We start from the raw sequence: 16,457 nt of genomic DNA, 5'->3' as shown, positions 1-16,457 counted from the left end.
GAATTTAGAAATTCACTAGAGAAGTCAAAAAGCTGGTCTGAAGAATCAGGAAGAAGAAAGAATCAGCAAACTTGAAGACAAGGCAATTGAAATTGTCCAGTTGTAAAGAGAGGAAAAAAAATAAGGAAAAATAGGCTGGCCATGGTGGCTCATGCCTGTAATCCCAGCACTTTGGGAGGCTGAGGTGGGTGGATCACTTGAGTTCAGGAGTTTCATATCAGCCTGGCCAACATGGTGAAACCCCATCTCTACTAAAAATATAAAAATTAGCCAGGCGTTGTGACACGCGCCTGTAATCCTAGCTACTGAGGAGGCTGAGGCCTGAGAATCACTTGAATCAAGAAGGAGGAGGTTGCAGTGAGCTGAGATCACGCCACTACACTCCACCTGGGCAGTAGGCTGAGACTCCATCTTCAAAAAAAGAAAAGGAAAAATGAACAGAGCCTGATAGATCCATGTGACGCCATCAAGCATATGTCAACACATGCATAGTAGAAGTTCCTGCAGGAGAAGAGGAACAGGAAGGGACAGAAAAAGAGATTTGAAGAAATAATGGCTGAAAACTTCCCAAATTTGATGAAGGATATGAACATACACATCCAAGAAGCTTAACAAATTACAAGCAGGAGAAACTCAGAGATTCATACTGAGACTCGTAACCAGATTGTCAAAAATCAGAGACAAAAAGAGAATCTTGAAAGCAGCGAGAGAGGAACAACTTGTAAGGTGCAAGGAGTCCTTGGTAACATTAATAGCTAAACTTTCATCAGAAACCACAGAGGGGCTGGGTGCAGTGGCTCATGCCTGTAATTCCAGCACTTTGGGAGGCCGAGATGGGCAGATTGCCTGAGGTCAGGAGTTCGAGACCAGCCTGTTCAACATAGTGAAACCCTGTCTCTACTAAAAATACAAAAAACTAGCTGGGCGTGGTGGCGGGCACCTGTAATCCCAGCTACTTGGGAGACTGAGGCAGGAGAATTGCTTGAACCTGGAAGGCAGAGGTTGCAGTGAGCCAAGATGGCACCATTGCACTCCAGCCTGGGCGACAGTGCGAGACTCCATCTCTTAAAAAAAAAAAAAAGAAAGAAAACAAAACATAGAGGCCCAGAGGCAGTGGAATAACACAGTTAAAGTCCTGAAAAAAAAAAAGAAAAAACAAAAAAAAGACTGTCAACTATCCTACCAGACAAACAGAATTACAGAATTTCCTACCAGACAAACTATCCTTCAGGAATTAAGACATTTTCAGATAAAGAAATGCAGAGAAAGCTCATTGCTATTAGCCCTTCTCTACAAGAGCTGCTAAAGTGAATCCATCAGGCTGAAATGAAAGGACACTTGATAGTAATTCAAAGCCATGATGAGAAAAAAAGTACACTGATAAAAATAGTAACTACATACATCAGTAAATATAAAAGCCAGTATTATTGTAGGTTTGGTTAGTAATTCTTCGTTTTTCACCTATCATTTAAAAGGCAAATGCATGAAACAATAATTATAAATCTATGTTAATGAGCACAGAATGTATAAAGATATGATCTGGGACAATAATAATATAAAGAGGGAGGGACAGAGATGTATAGGAGCAAAGTATTTGTATACTATTAAAACTAAGTTGGTATTATTCAAATTAGGGTGTTATAAATGTAAGATGCTAATTGTGATCCCCAAGGTAACCACTAAGAAAATAACTGAAAAATATGCAGACAGGGAAAGAAAAAGGGAATGAAAATGGTACACTAAAATCTATTAAATACTAAAAAAATGTAGTAGTGGAGGAATTGAGGAACAAAATACAAAAAATATACAGAAAAGCAAATAGCTATTAAATAAATGGCAGAATTAAGTCCTTTATTGGTAATTACTTTAAATGTAAATGGACTAAACTGTCTAATTAAAGGGCAGAGGTTGATAGAATGGATTTCTAACAATTATTAATTTATATGCTGTCTACAAGAGACTTACTTTAGATCAAAAGATTCGAAAGGATGGAAAGTAAGAAAATAATACGGGCATGTTGGCTCATGCCTGTAATCCCAGCACTTATGCTAGCAATCCCTTGGGAATCCAGGGAGGTGGATCACTTGCGCCCAGGATTCGAGACTATCCTGAGCAACATAGTGAGACCTGGCCTCTAAAACAAACAAACAAAAAAATTAGCTACTTGGGAGGCTGAGGCAGGAGGATTGCTAGAGCCGAAGAGGTCAAAGCTGCAGTAAGCCATGAGCTCACCACTGCAGTACAGCCTGGGCTACAGAGCAAGACCTCATGTCATAACAGAGAAGAAGAGATCTGAACAGTAGCGTGTATGTACACATAAGAAAAACCACGTGGGATTGTAGTGAGAAGGCAGCATCTGCAAGCCAAGGGGAGAGGCCTGAGAAAATATCAACCCTGCTGGCACCTTGATCTTGGACTTCCAGCCTCCAGAATTGTGAGAAAATAAATTTCTATTGTTTAAGCTACTCACTTCGTGGTAAAGTGTTATCATGGCCCTAGCAAACTAACATATCAATAACCTAACTATATGGCTTAGGTAACTAGAAAAAGAAGAGTAAACTAAAACCAAAGCTAGCAGAAAGAAGGAATAAGGCCAGGCATGGTGGCTGATGCCTGTAATCCCAGCACTTTGTGAGGCCAAGGCCGGTGGATCACCTAAGGTCAGAAGTTCAAGACCAGCCTGGCCAACATGGTGAAACCCCAGCTCTTCTAATAATACAAAAATCAGCCAGGCGTGGTGGCAGGCGCCTGTAATCCCAGCTACTCGGGAGGCTGAGGCAGGAGAATCGCTGGAACCTGGGAGGCAGAGGTTGCAGTGAGCCGAGATGACACCACTGCACTCCAGCCTGGGTGACAGAGCAAGACTCCATCTCAAAAAAAAAAAAGAAAGAAAGAAAAAGAAAGAAGGAATAACAAAGATTAGAGTGGAGAAAAACAAAACAGAAAATAGAAAAATGATAGAGGAAATCAATGAAAATGAAAGTTGATTTTTTTTTAAGAGACTGAGTCTCACTCTGTTGCCCAGGCTGGAGTGCAGTGGCACAGTCTCGGCTCACTGCAACCTCTACCTCCCAGGTTCTAGCAATTCTCCTGCCTCAGCCTCCTGAGTAGCTGGGATTACAGGTGCACGCCACCATGCCCAGCTAATTTTTTTGTATTTTAATAGAGACGGGGTTTCACCGTGTTGCCCAGGCTGGTCTTGAACTCCTGAGCTCAGGCAATCCACTCGCCTCAGCCTCCAAAAGTGCTAGGATTACAGGCATGAGCCACCGGGCCCAGTCAAAAGTTAATGTTTTTAAAGATCAACAAAATTGACTACGAAAAAAAGAGAAAAGAGTCAAATTACTAAAATCAGAAATGAAAGTGAGACAGTACTGTTTTGCAGAAGTAAATTGGATAATACTATAAACAATTGTACTCCAAAAAATTGGAAAACCTTAGATGAAATGTACAAATTTTTAGAAAAACACAAACTGCCAAAACTAACTCAAGAAGAAATAGAAAATCTGATTGGATCTATAACAAGTAAGGATATTGAATCAGTAATCAAAAACTTTCCAACAAAAAAAGCCCAGGAACAGATTGTTTCAAGATGAATTCTACTAAACATTTAAAGAAGTAACACAAATCCTTCTCAAACTCTTCCGAAAAATTGAAGAGGAAAGAACACATTCTATGAGGCCAGCAAGACAAAGACCTGAGAGAAAAGAAAACTGCAGACCACTGCTCCTTTTGAACATAGACACAAAAATTCTCAACAAAATATTAACAAATTTGGCAACATATTTGTAAGATTATATACTATGAACAAGTGGAATTTATTCCAGAGACACAATGGTGATTCACCGTATAAAAATAAATCAACATAGGCCGGGTGTGGTGTCTCACACCTGTAATCCCAGCACTTTGGGAGGCTGAGGCGGGTGGATCACCTGAGGTCAGGAGTTCGAGACCAGCCTGGCCAACATGGTGAAATTCTGTCTCTACTAAAAATACAAAAAAATTAGCTGGATGTGGTGATGGGCACCTGTATTCCCAGCTACTCAGGAGGCTGAGGCAGGAGAATTGCTTGAACCTGGGAGGCGGAGGTTGCAGTGAACCGAGATCATGCCACTGCACTCCAGCCTGGGCAACAAGAGGGAAACTCAGTCTCAAAAAAAAAAAAAAAAAAAAAAAAAAAAACAATAGAATGAAGGGGGAAAACCACATAATAATCTCAAATGGGCCTGGCATGGTGGCTCACGCCTGTAATCCCAGCACTTTGGGAGGCTGAGGCAGGTGAATCACCTAAGGTCAGTAGTTTGAGACCAGCCTGGCCATTATGGTGAAACCCCATCTCTACTAAAAATACAAAAATTAGCCAGGTGCGGTGGCAGACACCTGTAATCCCAGTTACTTGGGAGGCTGAGGCAGGAGAGTCACTTGAACCCAGGAGGCGGAGGTTGCAGTGAGCTGAGATCATGCCACAGAATTCCAGCCTGGGTGACAGACCAAGACTGTGTCTCAAATAATAATAATAATAATCATCATCATCATCACCATCTCAAATGATGCCGAAAAAGCATTTGACAATATCCAACATCAAGATAAAACACTTAGTAAAGTAGGAATAGAAACGAACCTCTTCAACATTATAAGGACCATATAAGAAAAGTCCGTAACTAACATAATCATGACAGACTGAAGATTTTTTTCCTCTAAATTGGGAACAAGACAAGGAGGCCCACTTTTAGCACTACTATTTAGTATAGTACTAAGAGTTCTAGTCACGGCAATTAGGCAAGATAAAGAAATGAAAGGCAGCCAAGTTAGAAAAGAAGAAGTAATATTATCTCTCTTGGTAGATGATAAAACCTTATATGTAGAAAATCCCAATGAATACCCACCCAACACACACACACAACTGTTAGAGCTAATAAATTCAGCAAAGCTGCAGGATACAAAATCAACACACGAGAATCAGTTCCTATATAGTAGGATATATATTTCTGAGTAGTAGGAAACAACGATCTGAAAAGAAAATTGAAAAAACAATTCCATGTACAGTAACATCAAGAATAAAATATTTAGTAAAAAATTTAAGGAGGAGCAAGATTTGTGCATTGAAAACTACAAAACACTGCTGAAAGAAACAAGTATGTGGAAGAACATCTTGCATTCATGGATTGGAAGACAATATTGTTAAGATGATGATTGTTATGGGCTGAATGTTTGTGTTCTTCCAAAATGCACATGTCAATGCCCTAACCGCCAACGTGACTGTTTCTGAAGATAGGGCCTTTATGGAACTAATTAATGTTAAATGAAGGTGGGGCCTTGGTTCGATAGGATTGGCGTCCCTATCCTGGCAGAGATACCAGAGAGCTTTCTCTTGCTCTGCATGCAAGGAAAGACCATCCAAGGACATAGTAAGAAGGTGGTCATGGACAAGCCAGGAAGAGAAACTTCATGAGAAACTGGCTTTTCCAACACCATCATGGACCCTTAGTTTCCAGAGCTGTAAGAAATACAAATTTCTATTGTTTAAGACTGTCATGGTATTTTATTACAGCAGTTCAAGCAGACTAATACAACAATGTTCTCCAAAGCCATCTACAGATTCAGTGCAATTCCTATCCAATCCCAATGGCATTTTTTTGCAGAAGTAGCGAAACTGGTCCTGAAATTTGTATGGAATTTCAAGAGACCCCAAATAACCAAAATAACTGAAAAAGAAGAACAAAGTTGGAGGTCTCATACTTCCTGATTTCAAAACTTACTACAAAGCTACAGTAATCAAAATACTATGAGGCCAGGCATGGTGGCTCATGCCTGTAATCCCAACACATTGGGAAGCCAAGGCTGGTGGATCACTTGAGGTCAGGAATTCGAGGCCAGCCTGGCCAACATGGTGAAATCCTGTCTGTACTAAAACTACCAAAAAAAAAAAAAAAAAAAAAGCTGGGCATGGTGGCAGCTAGTAGTATTCCTAGCTACTACTTGGGAAGCTGAGGCATGAGAATCACTTGAATGTGGGAGGCAGAGGTTGCAGTGAGCCGAGATCACACCACTGCACTCCTGCCTGGGTGACAGAGCAAGACTTTGTCTTAAAAAACAAAAAAAACAAAAAACACTGAGGTCTCAGGTAGTCATATAGTCCAACAGACTAGAATAAAGAGCCCAGAAATAAACCCTCTTGTGTACAGATTTTTGACAAGAATTTCAAGACCATTCAATAAGAAAAGGACAGTCTCTTTAATAAATGGTGCCTTACATAAGAAGAATATATATGGAAAAGAAAAAAAAACACAAATGGTGCCAAGGAAGCTGGATATCCACGTGCAAAAGAATGAAGTTGGACCCTTACCTTACACTATAACTAAAAATTAACTCAAGATTGATCAAAGACCTGAATGTAAGACCTAAAGTCAAACTCAGAAGGAACCATAGGGGCAAATCATGATCTTAGATTTGGCAATGGTTTCTCAAATAGGCCACCAAAAGCACAGGAGGCAAAAGAAAAAAAAACTATAAATTGGACGTCGTCAAAATTAAAAACTTTTTATGCATCAAAGGACACTGTCAATCGGACGCGTTGGTTGATGTCTGTAATCCCAGCAGTTTGGGAGGATGAGGTGGGCAGATCACTTGAGGTCAGGAGTTCAAGACTAGCCTGGCCAACATGGTGAAACCCCATCTCTACCAAAAATACAAAAAATTAGCCTGGTGTGGTGGTGGCACCTGTAGTACCAGCTACTTGTGAGGCTGAGGCAGGATAATCGCTTGAACCCTGGAGGCAGAGGTTGCAGTGAGCTGAGATAATACCACTGCACTCCAGCCTGGGAGACAGAGCAAGACTCCGTCTCAAAAAATAAAAATAAAAAGACACTGACAAGAGAGTGAAAAGATAACACACAGAACAAGAAGAAACACTTGCAAATCTTGTATCTTATATATAAGGGTTTAATATCAAGCATATATATATTGCACTGTTTTTTTGTTGTTGTTGTCATTGAGTTGTAGGAGTTTTATGGAAAACCCCAAAATGAGCAAAGAACTTGCGTAGCTATTTCTCCAAAGAAGATATACAAATGGCCAATAGGCACATGAAAAGATGCTCAATATCACTAATTATTAGGGAAATGCAAATCTGAATCACAATGAGAGACCATCTCACAGCTGCTAGGATAGCTATTTTTTTTTTAATTTCTTTAATTTTTTGAGATGGAGTCTTACTCTGTGGCCCAGGATGGAGTGCAGTGGCACAATCTCAGCTCCCTGCAACCTCCACTTCCTGGATTCAAGCCATTCTCCTGCCTCAGCCTCCCAAGTAGCTGGGATTACAGGCACCTGCCACCACAGCCCGCTAATTTTTGTATTTTTAGGAGAGATGGGGTTTCACCATGTTGGCCAGGCTGGTCTCCAACTCCTGACCTCAAGTGATCTGGCCACCTCAGTCTCCCAAAGCGCTGGGATTACAGGCATGAGTCACCATGCCCAGCCTTAAATTTTTTTTTTAATTAATGGAAAATAAATGTTGGCAAGGATGTAGAGAAATTGAAACTCTCTTTCATTCCTGGTGGGAAGATAAAATGGTACAGCCATTCTGGAAGACAGTTTGGCAGTTTCTTACAAAGTCAAACATAGACTTATACAACCCAGCAATCACAATCCCAGTTGAGTTCAACTGAGTTGAAAATTTATGTCAATACAAAAACCTCCATGCAAATATTCATAGCAGCAAAGCAAGAACATGGTTTCAATATACATGTGTTTAGTGACCATGATAATGTGCAAACCAAGAATTGCCTGTTTTGAATGTGTTACTTCCTGTCTTGGAGCCTCACTTTCCCTAAATAAGGGGAAGAGCCTGAGGATTCCTGAGAGGTTTCCTACTTTGCTGGTGAAGGAACTTGGCAGACTGCAAATGCCCCTAAATGAGTTCTGGGTGTCACCTTGACCTGGCTTCACACTTAGAGTTGCCAGGTTTAGCAAATACAAATATAGGTCATTCGATTAAATTTGAATTTCAGATAAACAACAAGTAATCTTTTAGTATAAGTATGTCCATGTAATATTTGGAGCATCCTTCTACCGAAAAGAAAATTCATGGTTTATCTGAAATTCAAATTTAATACAGCCTCTTGTATTTTATCCGGCAATCCTATTCCCACTTCTGCCCTTGAGAGCTTCCCCACATCCCCTCCACATCCATTCTCCTATGTTGCTTTGAAAATAAACAGGCATCAGGGACTGACACACTGATTTCAAAGTCCCTGCCACTTAAATGGATCCCTTTCATCTACCAGGAACTGAAGATGGAAACAAGTGGGCGGGGACAAAAGAGAGCTGAGTGAAGGGAGGTGGTGGAAAGGAAAGGGGCGTTTCATGACGTCGGCCCAGCCTGCTGTCTCCACTGAGGCTCGGGGGCCTCGGGGTTGGCCTCCTGCACTGTTCTCAACCTCGGATGCACGTTGGGAACTCTGAAAAATAATGCTTGGGCGTGACCTGGGCAGTGGGAAGTTTTTAAGCTTCTCTGGTGATTCCTCGAAACAGCCTAGGCTGCTGTTTTCTTGCTGCTAGCAAACCAACCAAACTTAGTGGCAAAAATCACCGCTCCCAGCCAGGCAGCCAGGCAGCTCTCATTCAGAGGCTCATGCAGCTGAGGTCGTCTTGAAAACTTCTGCTTGCACATATCTGGACTTGAGATTAACTGTCACCGGGGATCTCAGTAGGGCAGTCAACCAGATCACCTGTATGTGGTCTTGCCTCATAGCCTGGGCTTCTTTGCAGCACGGCTGTTGAGTTCCAAGGGAGCCAGGCAGAAGTGGCATGGCCTTTTCTAATCTAGCCTGGGGTGTTGTGTAGTATCCCTTCAGCCACATTCTACTCATCAGAAGCAAGTCACTAAGGCCAGCTCACATTCAAGAGGGATGGAATTAGGCCAGGCACCGTAGGTCACGCCTGTAATCCCAGCATTTTGGGAGGCCGAGGTGGGCAGATCACTTGAGGTCAGGAGTTTGAGACCAGCCTGACCAACATAACAAAACCCCATCTCTAGTAAAAATACAAAAATTAGCCAGGCATGATGGCAGGCGTCTGTAATCCCAACTACTCAGGAGGCTGAGGCATGAGAATTGATTGAACCCAGGAGGTAGAGGTTGCAGTGAACTGAGATCACGCCCTTGCACTCCAGCACTCCAGCCTGGGCGAGAGTGAGACTCTGTCTCAAAAAAAAAAAGCCGGGTGCAGTGGCTCATGCGTGTAATCCCAGTACTTTGGGAGGCCGAGACAGGTGGATTACCTGAGGTCAGGAGTTCGAAACCAGCCTGGCCAATATGGTGAAACCCTGTGTCTACTAAAACATAAGATTAGCCGGGTGTGGTGGCATGTGCCTGTAATCCCAGCTACTCAGGAGGCTGAGGGAGAAGAATCACTTGAACCTGGGAGGCGCAGGTTGCAGTGAGCCGAGATTGTACCACTGCACTCCAGCCTGAGCAAGAGAGCAAGACTCCATCTCAGGAAAAAAAAAAAAAAAAAAGAGGGATGAAATTAGACTTCATCTCTTGATGGGACAAATGCCAAGGAATTTGTGATCCTATATGAAGACCACCACAGCTACCACTAGAATAAAGCCTCCAGAATCCATTCTCCTGTCTACACTCCCCCAGCCCAAGCCACCATCGCTGCTCACCTGGGAAGTCCAGTGGCCTCTGCAGGGTCTCCCTGCCTCCCATCTCCCACCCCAGGCTGCCCTCCACACTGCAGCTGGAGTCTCAATCCCAGAGAGTGGAGTCCATGGCCCCCATGAGCTGGTCTTTGTGTCTTCAATTCATTCGCATCCTCAAGCTTCCAGGCAGAGCCAGACTCAGGCAGGTGCTCTCCCGAGCTATGCATAAGCCTAGCTCCTGCCAGACAGGCATGTCATCCCTTGGTAGGGAGCCACAAAACTTCCCAACCCCCATCCCTTGCTCCTCCTTCAGGACCTTACCCAGACCCCTCTCCAGGGAAGCCTTCTCTGAGCACCCCCAAGGTGGGTCAAGCTCAGCACCCTGGCCTTTCCTTTGCAATGTATAGGTCGTTTCACACGTTTTCGTTTAATCTTGTACTGCAGTTTGACACATATGCAGAAAAGTGCACAAATCCTTAGCGAATTTTCACAAAGTGAGCAAGCCTGTATATCCAGCTCTCAGGTCAAGAAACAGAACATTTCTAAGGCTGGGCAAGGTGGCTCACGCCTGCAATCCCAGCACTTTGGAAGACTGATGAGGAAAGATCACTTGAGGCCAGGAGTTCAAGTCTAGTCTGTGCAACATAGTGAGACCTCTTCTCTATAAAAATTTTTTAAAAATTAGCCAGGCGTGTTGGCACTTTCCTGTAGTCCTGGCTACTCAGGAGGCTGGGGCAGGAAGATCACTTGAGCCCAGGAGGTTGAGGCTGCAATGAGCTATAATTGTACCACTGCACTCCATCCTGGGCAACAGAATAAGATTCTGTTGAAGGAAAGAAGGAAGGAAGGAAGGAAGGAAGGAAGGAGAGGAAGAAAGAGAGAACATTTTTACTCGGGTGATGGGTGCACCAAAATATAGAAATCACTGCTAAAGAACTTATTCATGTAACCAAACACCACCTGTTCCCCAAAAACCTATTGAAATAAAAACAAAAAGAGAGAGAGAGAGGGAGGAAGGAAGGAAGGAAGGAAGGAAGATTCCTAGTACCTCAGGAGCCCTCCAAGGTCCTTTTGTTCACCATCCACCATCCCTTCCTCCCCCCAGCCCTGGTAACCACTGTTCCAACTTCCAATCCTTTAGACTAGTGCCACCTGTTTTTAAACTTCATACCAATGGACCCATACGGTATGTGCTCTGGGGTCTGGTTTCTGTGTCCAGTCTCATGTTAGTTTTTGTAACATTTTAATCAGAGCCGGCTACATAATTTGTGATGCCCAGTGCAAAATGAAAGTGTGGACCATCCCCCCCAACCCCACCCCCAACACCATTCAAAAGGTATTAAGAATTTCAAGATGGCAGCTGCAGAGCCTAAGTCAGTCACGTGATTCTTCTGAGTGCAGGGCCCTGTGTAAGTCACACAAGCCCACGAAGCCATCCTGTTTCCAGTTGCCTGTTTGCTCGAGTGTCTCTTCCTTAAGGGCAAGAGCTGTGCTAGGGGCAAGTCACCATCTCTGTGGAGTTTCTTCAGCCTTCATTCATTAAAACCTCACAGAGGCCCTGAGACCAAGAAGGAGGGTGATCATTATAAGCATCACACCCGTTTAATTGATGCAATGTCTAGACTGAAAATGCCGCAGGACTCAGCCAAGGTCCCACAGTGAGTGAGTGCAGGAGCGGACCTCACATACGAGCCCTCTGGCTCTAGGCAGCCTCCCCCTGCCTCCAACTCTGCCCTAGAATCTACTGCATGCCAAGTACTGGACCCAGGACAAAGGGAATAAAGAGTTCCTGCCCAAAAGGAACTTTCAATTAAACTAGAAAACAAAAACAGGACTTACACACATGAAAACATTATTAACCGAAGCATTTTGTCCTTCATGTGCGGGCCTTGTAGCTGCAAGAACTGGAGGCTGTCTCTGCCTAACCAAGCAAGAAGGATCGACAAGAGAGGTTGCAGCCAGGCGTGGTGGCTCATGCCTGTAATCCCAGCACTTTGGGAGGCCAAGACAGGGGGATCACCTAAGGTCAGTAGTTCGAGACCAGCCTGGCCAACATGGTGAAACCCCATCTCTACTAAAAATACAAAAATTAGCCAGGCGTGATGGTGCATGCCTGTGATCCCAGCTACTTGGAAGGCTGAGGCAGGAGAACCACTTGAATCCAGGAGGCGGAGGTTGCAGTGAGCCGAGATCACACTGTTGCACTCCAGCTTGGGTGACAAAGCGAGACTTCATCTAAAAAAAATTTAAAAATTAAAAAAATAGGGGGTGCAGAGAGCCTGGACAGGAAGCTGAGGGCAGGCAGAGCTCCTGGGAGCCCTGGTGAGCAGTGGAGCCCCACCCTGGCTCTCACAGGGGCACAGTCTGGTCAGCATGCTGCTGTTGCATCTGTGCACCACACACTCCAGCCATCCCATCAGTCCCAGTATCACTTGCTCACAGGACAGCGTCTGATTGGCTGAGCTCTGGCCTGGGGCTCAAACCCTGGCTCTCCACCCCTGGCTCTCCTAGAGCTGGGAGACAGACGGACAGCCTGGCCCCTCTGTTCTCACAGTGGGAGGGAGAGAATTCCTCAGAAAGAAATCAAGGGGTCATGAGGACCAGGGATGAAAGCGAGGCGGCTAAAAAATGACAGAAACCCCCTATAATGCACGTGTTTGTTTAGATCACCAGTACACCGAGCAACAGTGGAGGGCTCCTGTCCTTGAAACTGACTTTGCCTGTGCTTGTGGAGGAGGCTGGTAAAACCATTGTAAAAGGCAAGTCCGCAAGCACCCAGGTGTTTGTGAAAGTGTGGTGTGATGATTACTTTTAGCTGTCAGCTTGACTGGGTTAAGGGATACCCAGATAGCAGGTGCAACATTATTTCTGGGTGCATCTAGGAGAGTGTTTTCAAAGAGATTGCTACTCAAATCAGTAGACCAAGTAAAAAACATCTGCCCTCACCAATGTAGGTGGGCAACATTCAATCCACTGAGGGCCCAAACAGAACAAAAAGACAGAGGAAAAGCAAATTCACTCTCTTCTGGACCTGGGACATCTACCTTCTCACGCCCTGGGACATTGAAGCTCCTGGTTCTCAGAACTTTAGGCTCAAACTGAATGACACCATCAGCTTCCCTGGCTCTTCAACCTGCAGACGACATACTGTGGGACTTCTTAGGCTCCCAATCACTCAGGCCAACCTCCATTATAAATCCCCTCTTCCAGGTCTATAGCTATGTCTATAGTGCCGTCTGTATCTTGTTCATTCTGTTTCTCTGACTAATCCATGTGGTTAAAGTAAAAACCCTCAAACCTCACACTAACAGCAGAGAAGCTATAACACGGTCAAGCTTCAACTCACCAATGCATATGCCAGAGCCCTCTTAGAAACGTGGCTTCCTTGAAGGGAAGACCATGTTGTCATCAGGGCAGTGACCTCCAAGGAGCCTGGAAAAGAGTGAGAAGGTCCACCGGGAATAACGTGGAAAGAATTCCCATCTGTGACACAGTAGAGAGGCCCAGAATCTGGCGGACATGAAGATTCCAGTTCTGTCTTGTGGGCGGGGACACATCCCCAGGCCTCACCCAGCACCCTGGGGCTGGAATACACCTCTAACTTGTATCCTACCTCCAGTCCCAGCTAGGCAGGACTGTGTTCTGGGGAGTAGATTGTGGGAGCCGTGTCGTTTGTGGGTGACAGCTGCCTATTGCTCCCTGGACTGAGCAAAAGGGGGTTCCATTTGCCCTCACTACCTCCTCTTCCCAGTGCTAGGCAGGGCAATATCAGTGGCGACGCCATGGGGCATGGTTATGAAAGTGGGAAAATGCTTGATCCCACTTGTGCAAGAATTTTCTACTCTGTGTGTGAGTACAGCAGTCACTGAACACGGGTGGGGGCCAGGGACTGCTGCTTTGTGTCCATGTATTGGTTAGCTATTGCTGTGCAACAAATACACAGCAATAGCTAACCGATACATGGACACTCCAAAGCTCAATGGCTGAAAAAAAAATTATGTCTTATTTTTCATGAGTTTATGGGAGGGCTGGAGTGCTGCCGGAGGTTGGAGGCTTGGCTGAGGCAACTCTGCTCCACATATTTCACCCTCATCCTAGGACCTGCTGATTTTGTCCTTCTCTTAGAGATGGCAGAAATGCACAAGATGGCACAGAGACACTCAGGGCCTCTGGAACTGGTGCACTGTCACTTCAGCCTGGTCCTGTCGGTCAACACAGGTCTCATGGCCAGCCCAGAGTCACATTGAGAGGGCACTGCAAAGTAATGTGGCAAAGGGTGTAGATACAGAAAGAGATGATGAAGCGAGGCCAGTACCCAGGGGTGAATGGAGCTGGGGGGCAGAAACTAGGAAGCCGGCTTGATCCATGCCAGGTTGCAAGGGCAAGTTCAGGCCATGCACAGAGGAGTTGGGAGAAGAGTCAAGCCTGGGGGAAATCCCAGGGAAGGTATAGAGACTAAGGAGGCAGAAGGCCATGGTGCTGGTGGCTGAAAGTGGCCTGGAGCAAGCTGGCGGTAAGCATGAATCTCATCAACTTCGCCTTGTGCCCAGAAAGGGCTTGTGCCAGTGTGCCCAGGCCCATAAAACACCACTTCAGGGCAGACCTGTTCCAAAGATCCAGAGCAATTTTAGGTGTATCTGTGTTTCTGTTGTTGTTGATTTTTTTCATTTTTGTTGTTAAGGCGAGGTCTCACTATGTTACCCAGGCTGGCCCTGTTGCCCAGGCTGGCCCTGAACTTCCAAGCTCAAGCCCTCCTCCCTCCTGGGCGTCAGCTGGGACTACAAGCACATGCCACAGCTTCTATCTGTTTTTATTAAACCATATTTCCTGAATTTTAGCCATTCGCATTCAAATTTTATTCATTTTTTTTGCCATATCCGCTTGCCGCCTATACTAATATTTACTTGATATTTTTATTTAAATCAACTCATATTTTTTGCTGTCATTATTTAGTTTTTATTTCATAATCATAAACTTGACTCTACAATCCAGCTAGGCATGGAAGAGAATAAGGAAAATTTGGAGCTCAAAGGGAACTGCAGTGAGAGCACAAAGATTATAGGATACTGTGAGCAAATGGGGTGGAGGAGCGCTCTCCGGAGCTACAGAAGGAATGATCTCGAGGTTAAGATAAAACACAAGTCGACTGGGCATGGTGGCACATGCCTGTAATCCCAGCACTTTGGGAAGCCAAGGTGGGCGGATCATCTGAGGTCAGGAGTTCAAGACCAGCCTGGCCAACATGGTGAAACCCCGTCTCTACTAAAAATACAAAAATTAGCCAGGCATGGTTGTGCTCACCTGTAATCCCAGCTACTTAGGAGGCTGAGGCAGGAGAATCACTGGAACCTTGGAGGCGGAGGTTGCAGTGAGCTGAAATTGTGACATTGCACTCCAGCCTGGATGGCAAGAGTGAAACTGTCTCAAAAACAAAACAAAACAAACACAAGTCAAGCTTATTAGAGTTGTCAACAGTCAGCAATGGTGATCTTCTTGCTGGTCTTGAAATTCCTGGACCCAAAACCCTCCATGGCCTCCACAATATTCATGCCTTCTTTCACCTTGCCAAAGACCACATGCCCGCCATCCAACCACTCACTCTTAGCAGTGCAAATGAAAAACAGGGAACCGTTTGTGTTAGGTCCAGCATTTGCCTTGGACAAGATGCCAGAACCTGTCTGCTTCAGGATGAAGTTCTCATCATCAAATTTCTCCCCATAGATGGACTTGCCACCAGTGCCATTATGGTGTGTGAAGTCACCACCCTGACACATAAACCCTGGAATAATTCTGTGAAAGCAGGAACCCTTATAACCAAATCCTTTCTCTCCAATGCTCAGAGCACGAACATTTTCTGCTGTCTTTGGAAACTTGTCTGCAAACAGCTGGATGGAGATGCGGCCCAAGGGCTCATCGAAGAACTTGGTGGGGTTGACCATGGCTGATAGTATGGGGACCCTGTGGCAGTGTATGCAAAACTCAACTTATATTTTTAATGTAAAGATTTAACTTAATAATACTCATGAAATCATTGACTTCTGTGCTTGTTTATATATATATATATGTACACACATATACACATACATATATATGTAGTTTTTTTTTGAGACAGAGTCTCACTCTGTCACCCAGGCTGGGGTGCAGTGGCACAGTCTTGGCTCACTGCAACCTCCACCTCCCGGGTTCAAGCAATTCTTATGCCTCAGCATCCCGAGTAGCTGGGATTACAGGCATGCACCACCACATCTGGCTAATTTTTGTATTTTTAATAGCGTCAGGATTTCATCATGTTGACCAGGCTGGTCTCCAACTCCTGACCTCAAGTGACCCACCTGCCTCGGCCTCCCAAAGTGCTAGGATTACAGGTGTGAGCCACCGCACCCAGCCCCAACTCAAATATATATATATAATGGCACAATCTCAGCTCACTGCAACCTCTGCCTCCCAGGTTCAAGTGATTCTCTCGCCTCAGTCTCCTGAGTAGCTGGGATTACAGGCACCCACCATCATGCCCCGCTAATTTTTGTATTTTTGTAGAGAGAGGGTATCACCATGTTGGCCAGGCTGGTCTTGAACACCTGACCTTAGGTGATCTGCCTGCCTCAGCCTCCCAAAGTGATGGGATTACAGGTGTGAGCCACCACACCTGGCTCCAACTCATATTTTTAATGTAAAGATTTAATTTAATAATATTCATGAAATAATTGACTTCTGTGCTAGCTGTATCTTTACTAATGTCACAGTAAAACAACATACAACCTCCAGGACAAAATAATTATTTTTATATATATATTTATATTTTTAAGAT

General features: G+C 44.6%; 1 protein-coding gene across 3 annotated transcripts in view; it reads right to left on the bottom strand.

Moving 5' to 3' along the window:
- URI1 (URI1 prefoldin like chaperone) overlaps nucleotides 1-13,136 on the bottom strand; it is a 90,277-nt gene extending 77,141 nt beyond the window's left edge. Inside the window, exon 1 of one of the 3 annotated variants that reach the window (XM_054463720.2) lies at nucleotides 12,996-13,136. In XM_054463720.2, coding sequence (XP_054319695.1) covers nucleotides 12,996-13,003 — 8 coding nt within the window. In that variant the 5' untranslated portion in view covers nucleotides 13,004-13,136. The remainder of the gene's footprint in view (nucleotides 1-12,995) is intronic. The other 2 variants (XM_054463718.2, XM_054463722.2) reach the window with 2 other exon arrangements.
- Between the last annotated feature and the right edge of the window lie 3,321 nt (nucleotides 13,137-16,457).

The sequence above is a fragment of the Pongo pygmaeus genome, chromosome 20 (genome assembly GCF_028885625.2).
Source record: "Pongo pygmaeus isolate AG05252 chromosome 20, NHGRI_mPonPyg2-v2.0_pri, whole genome shotgun sequence".
NCBI lineage: Eukaryota > Metazoa > Chordata > Mammalia > Primates > Hominidae > Pongo > Pongo pygmaeus.
The sequence above is the reverse complement of the archived record's forward strand: the minus strand, read 5'-3'. Positions and strand labels throughout refer to the sequence as shown.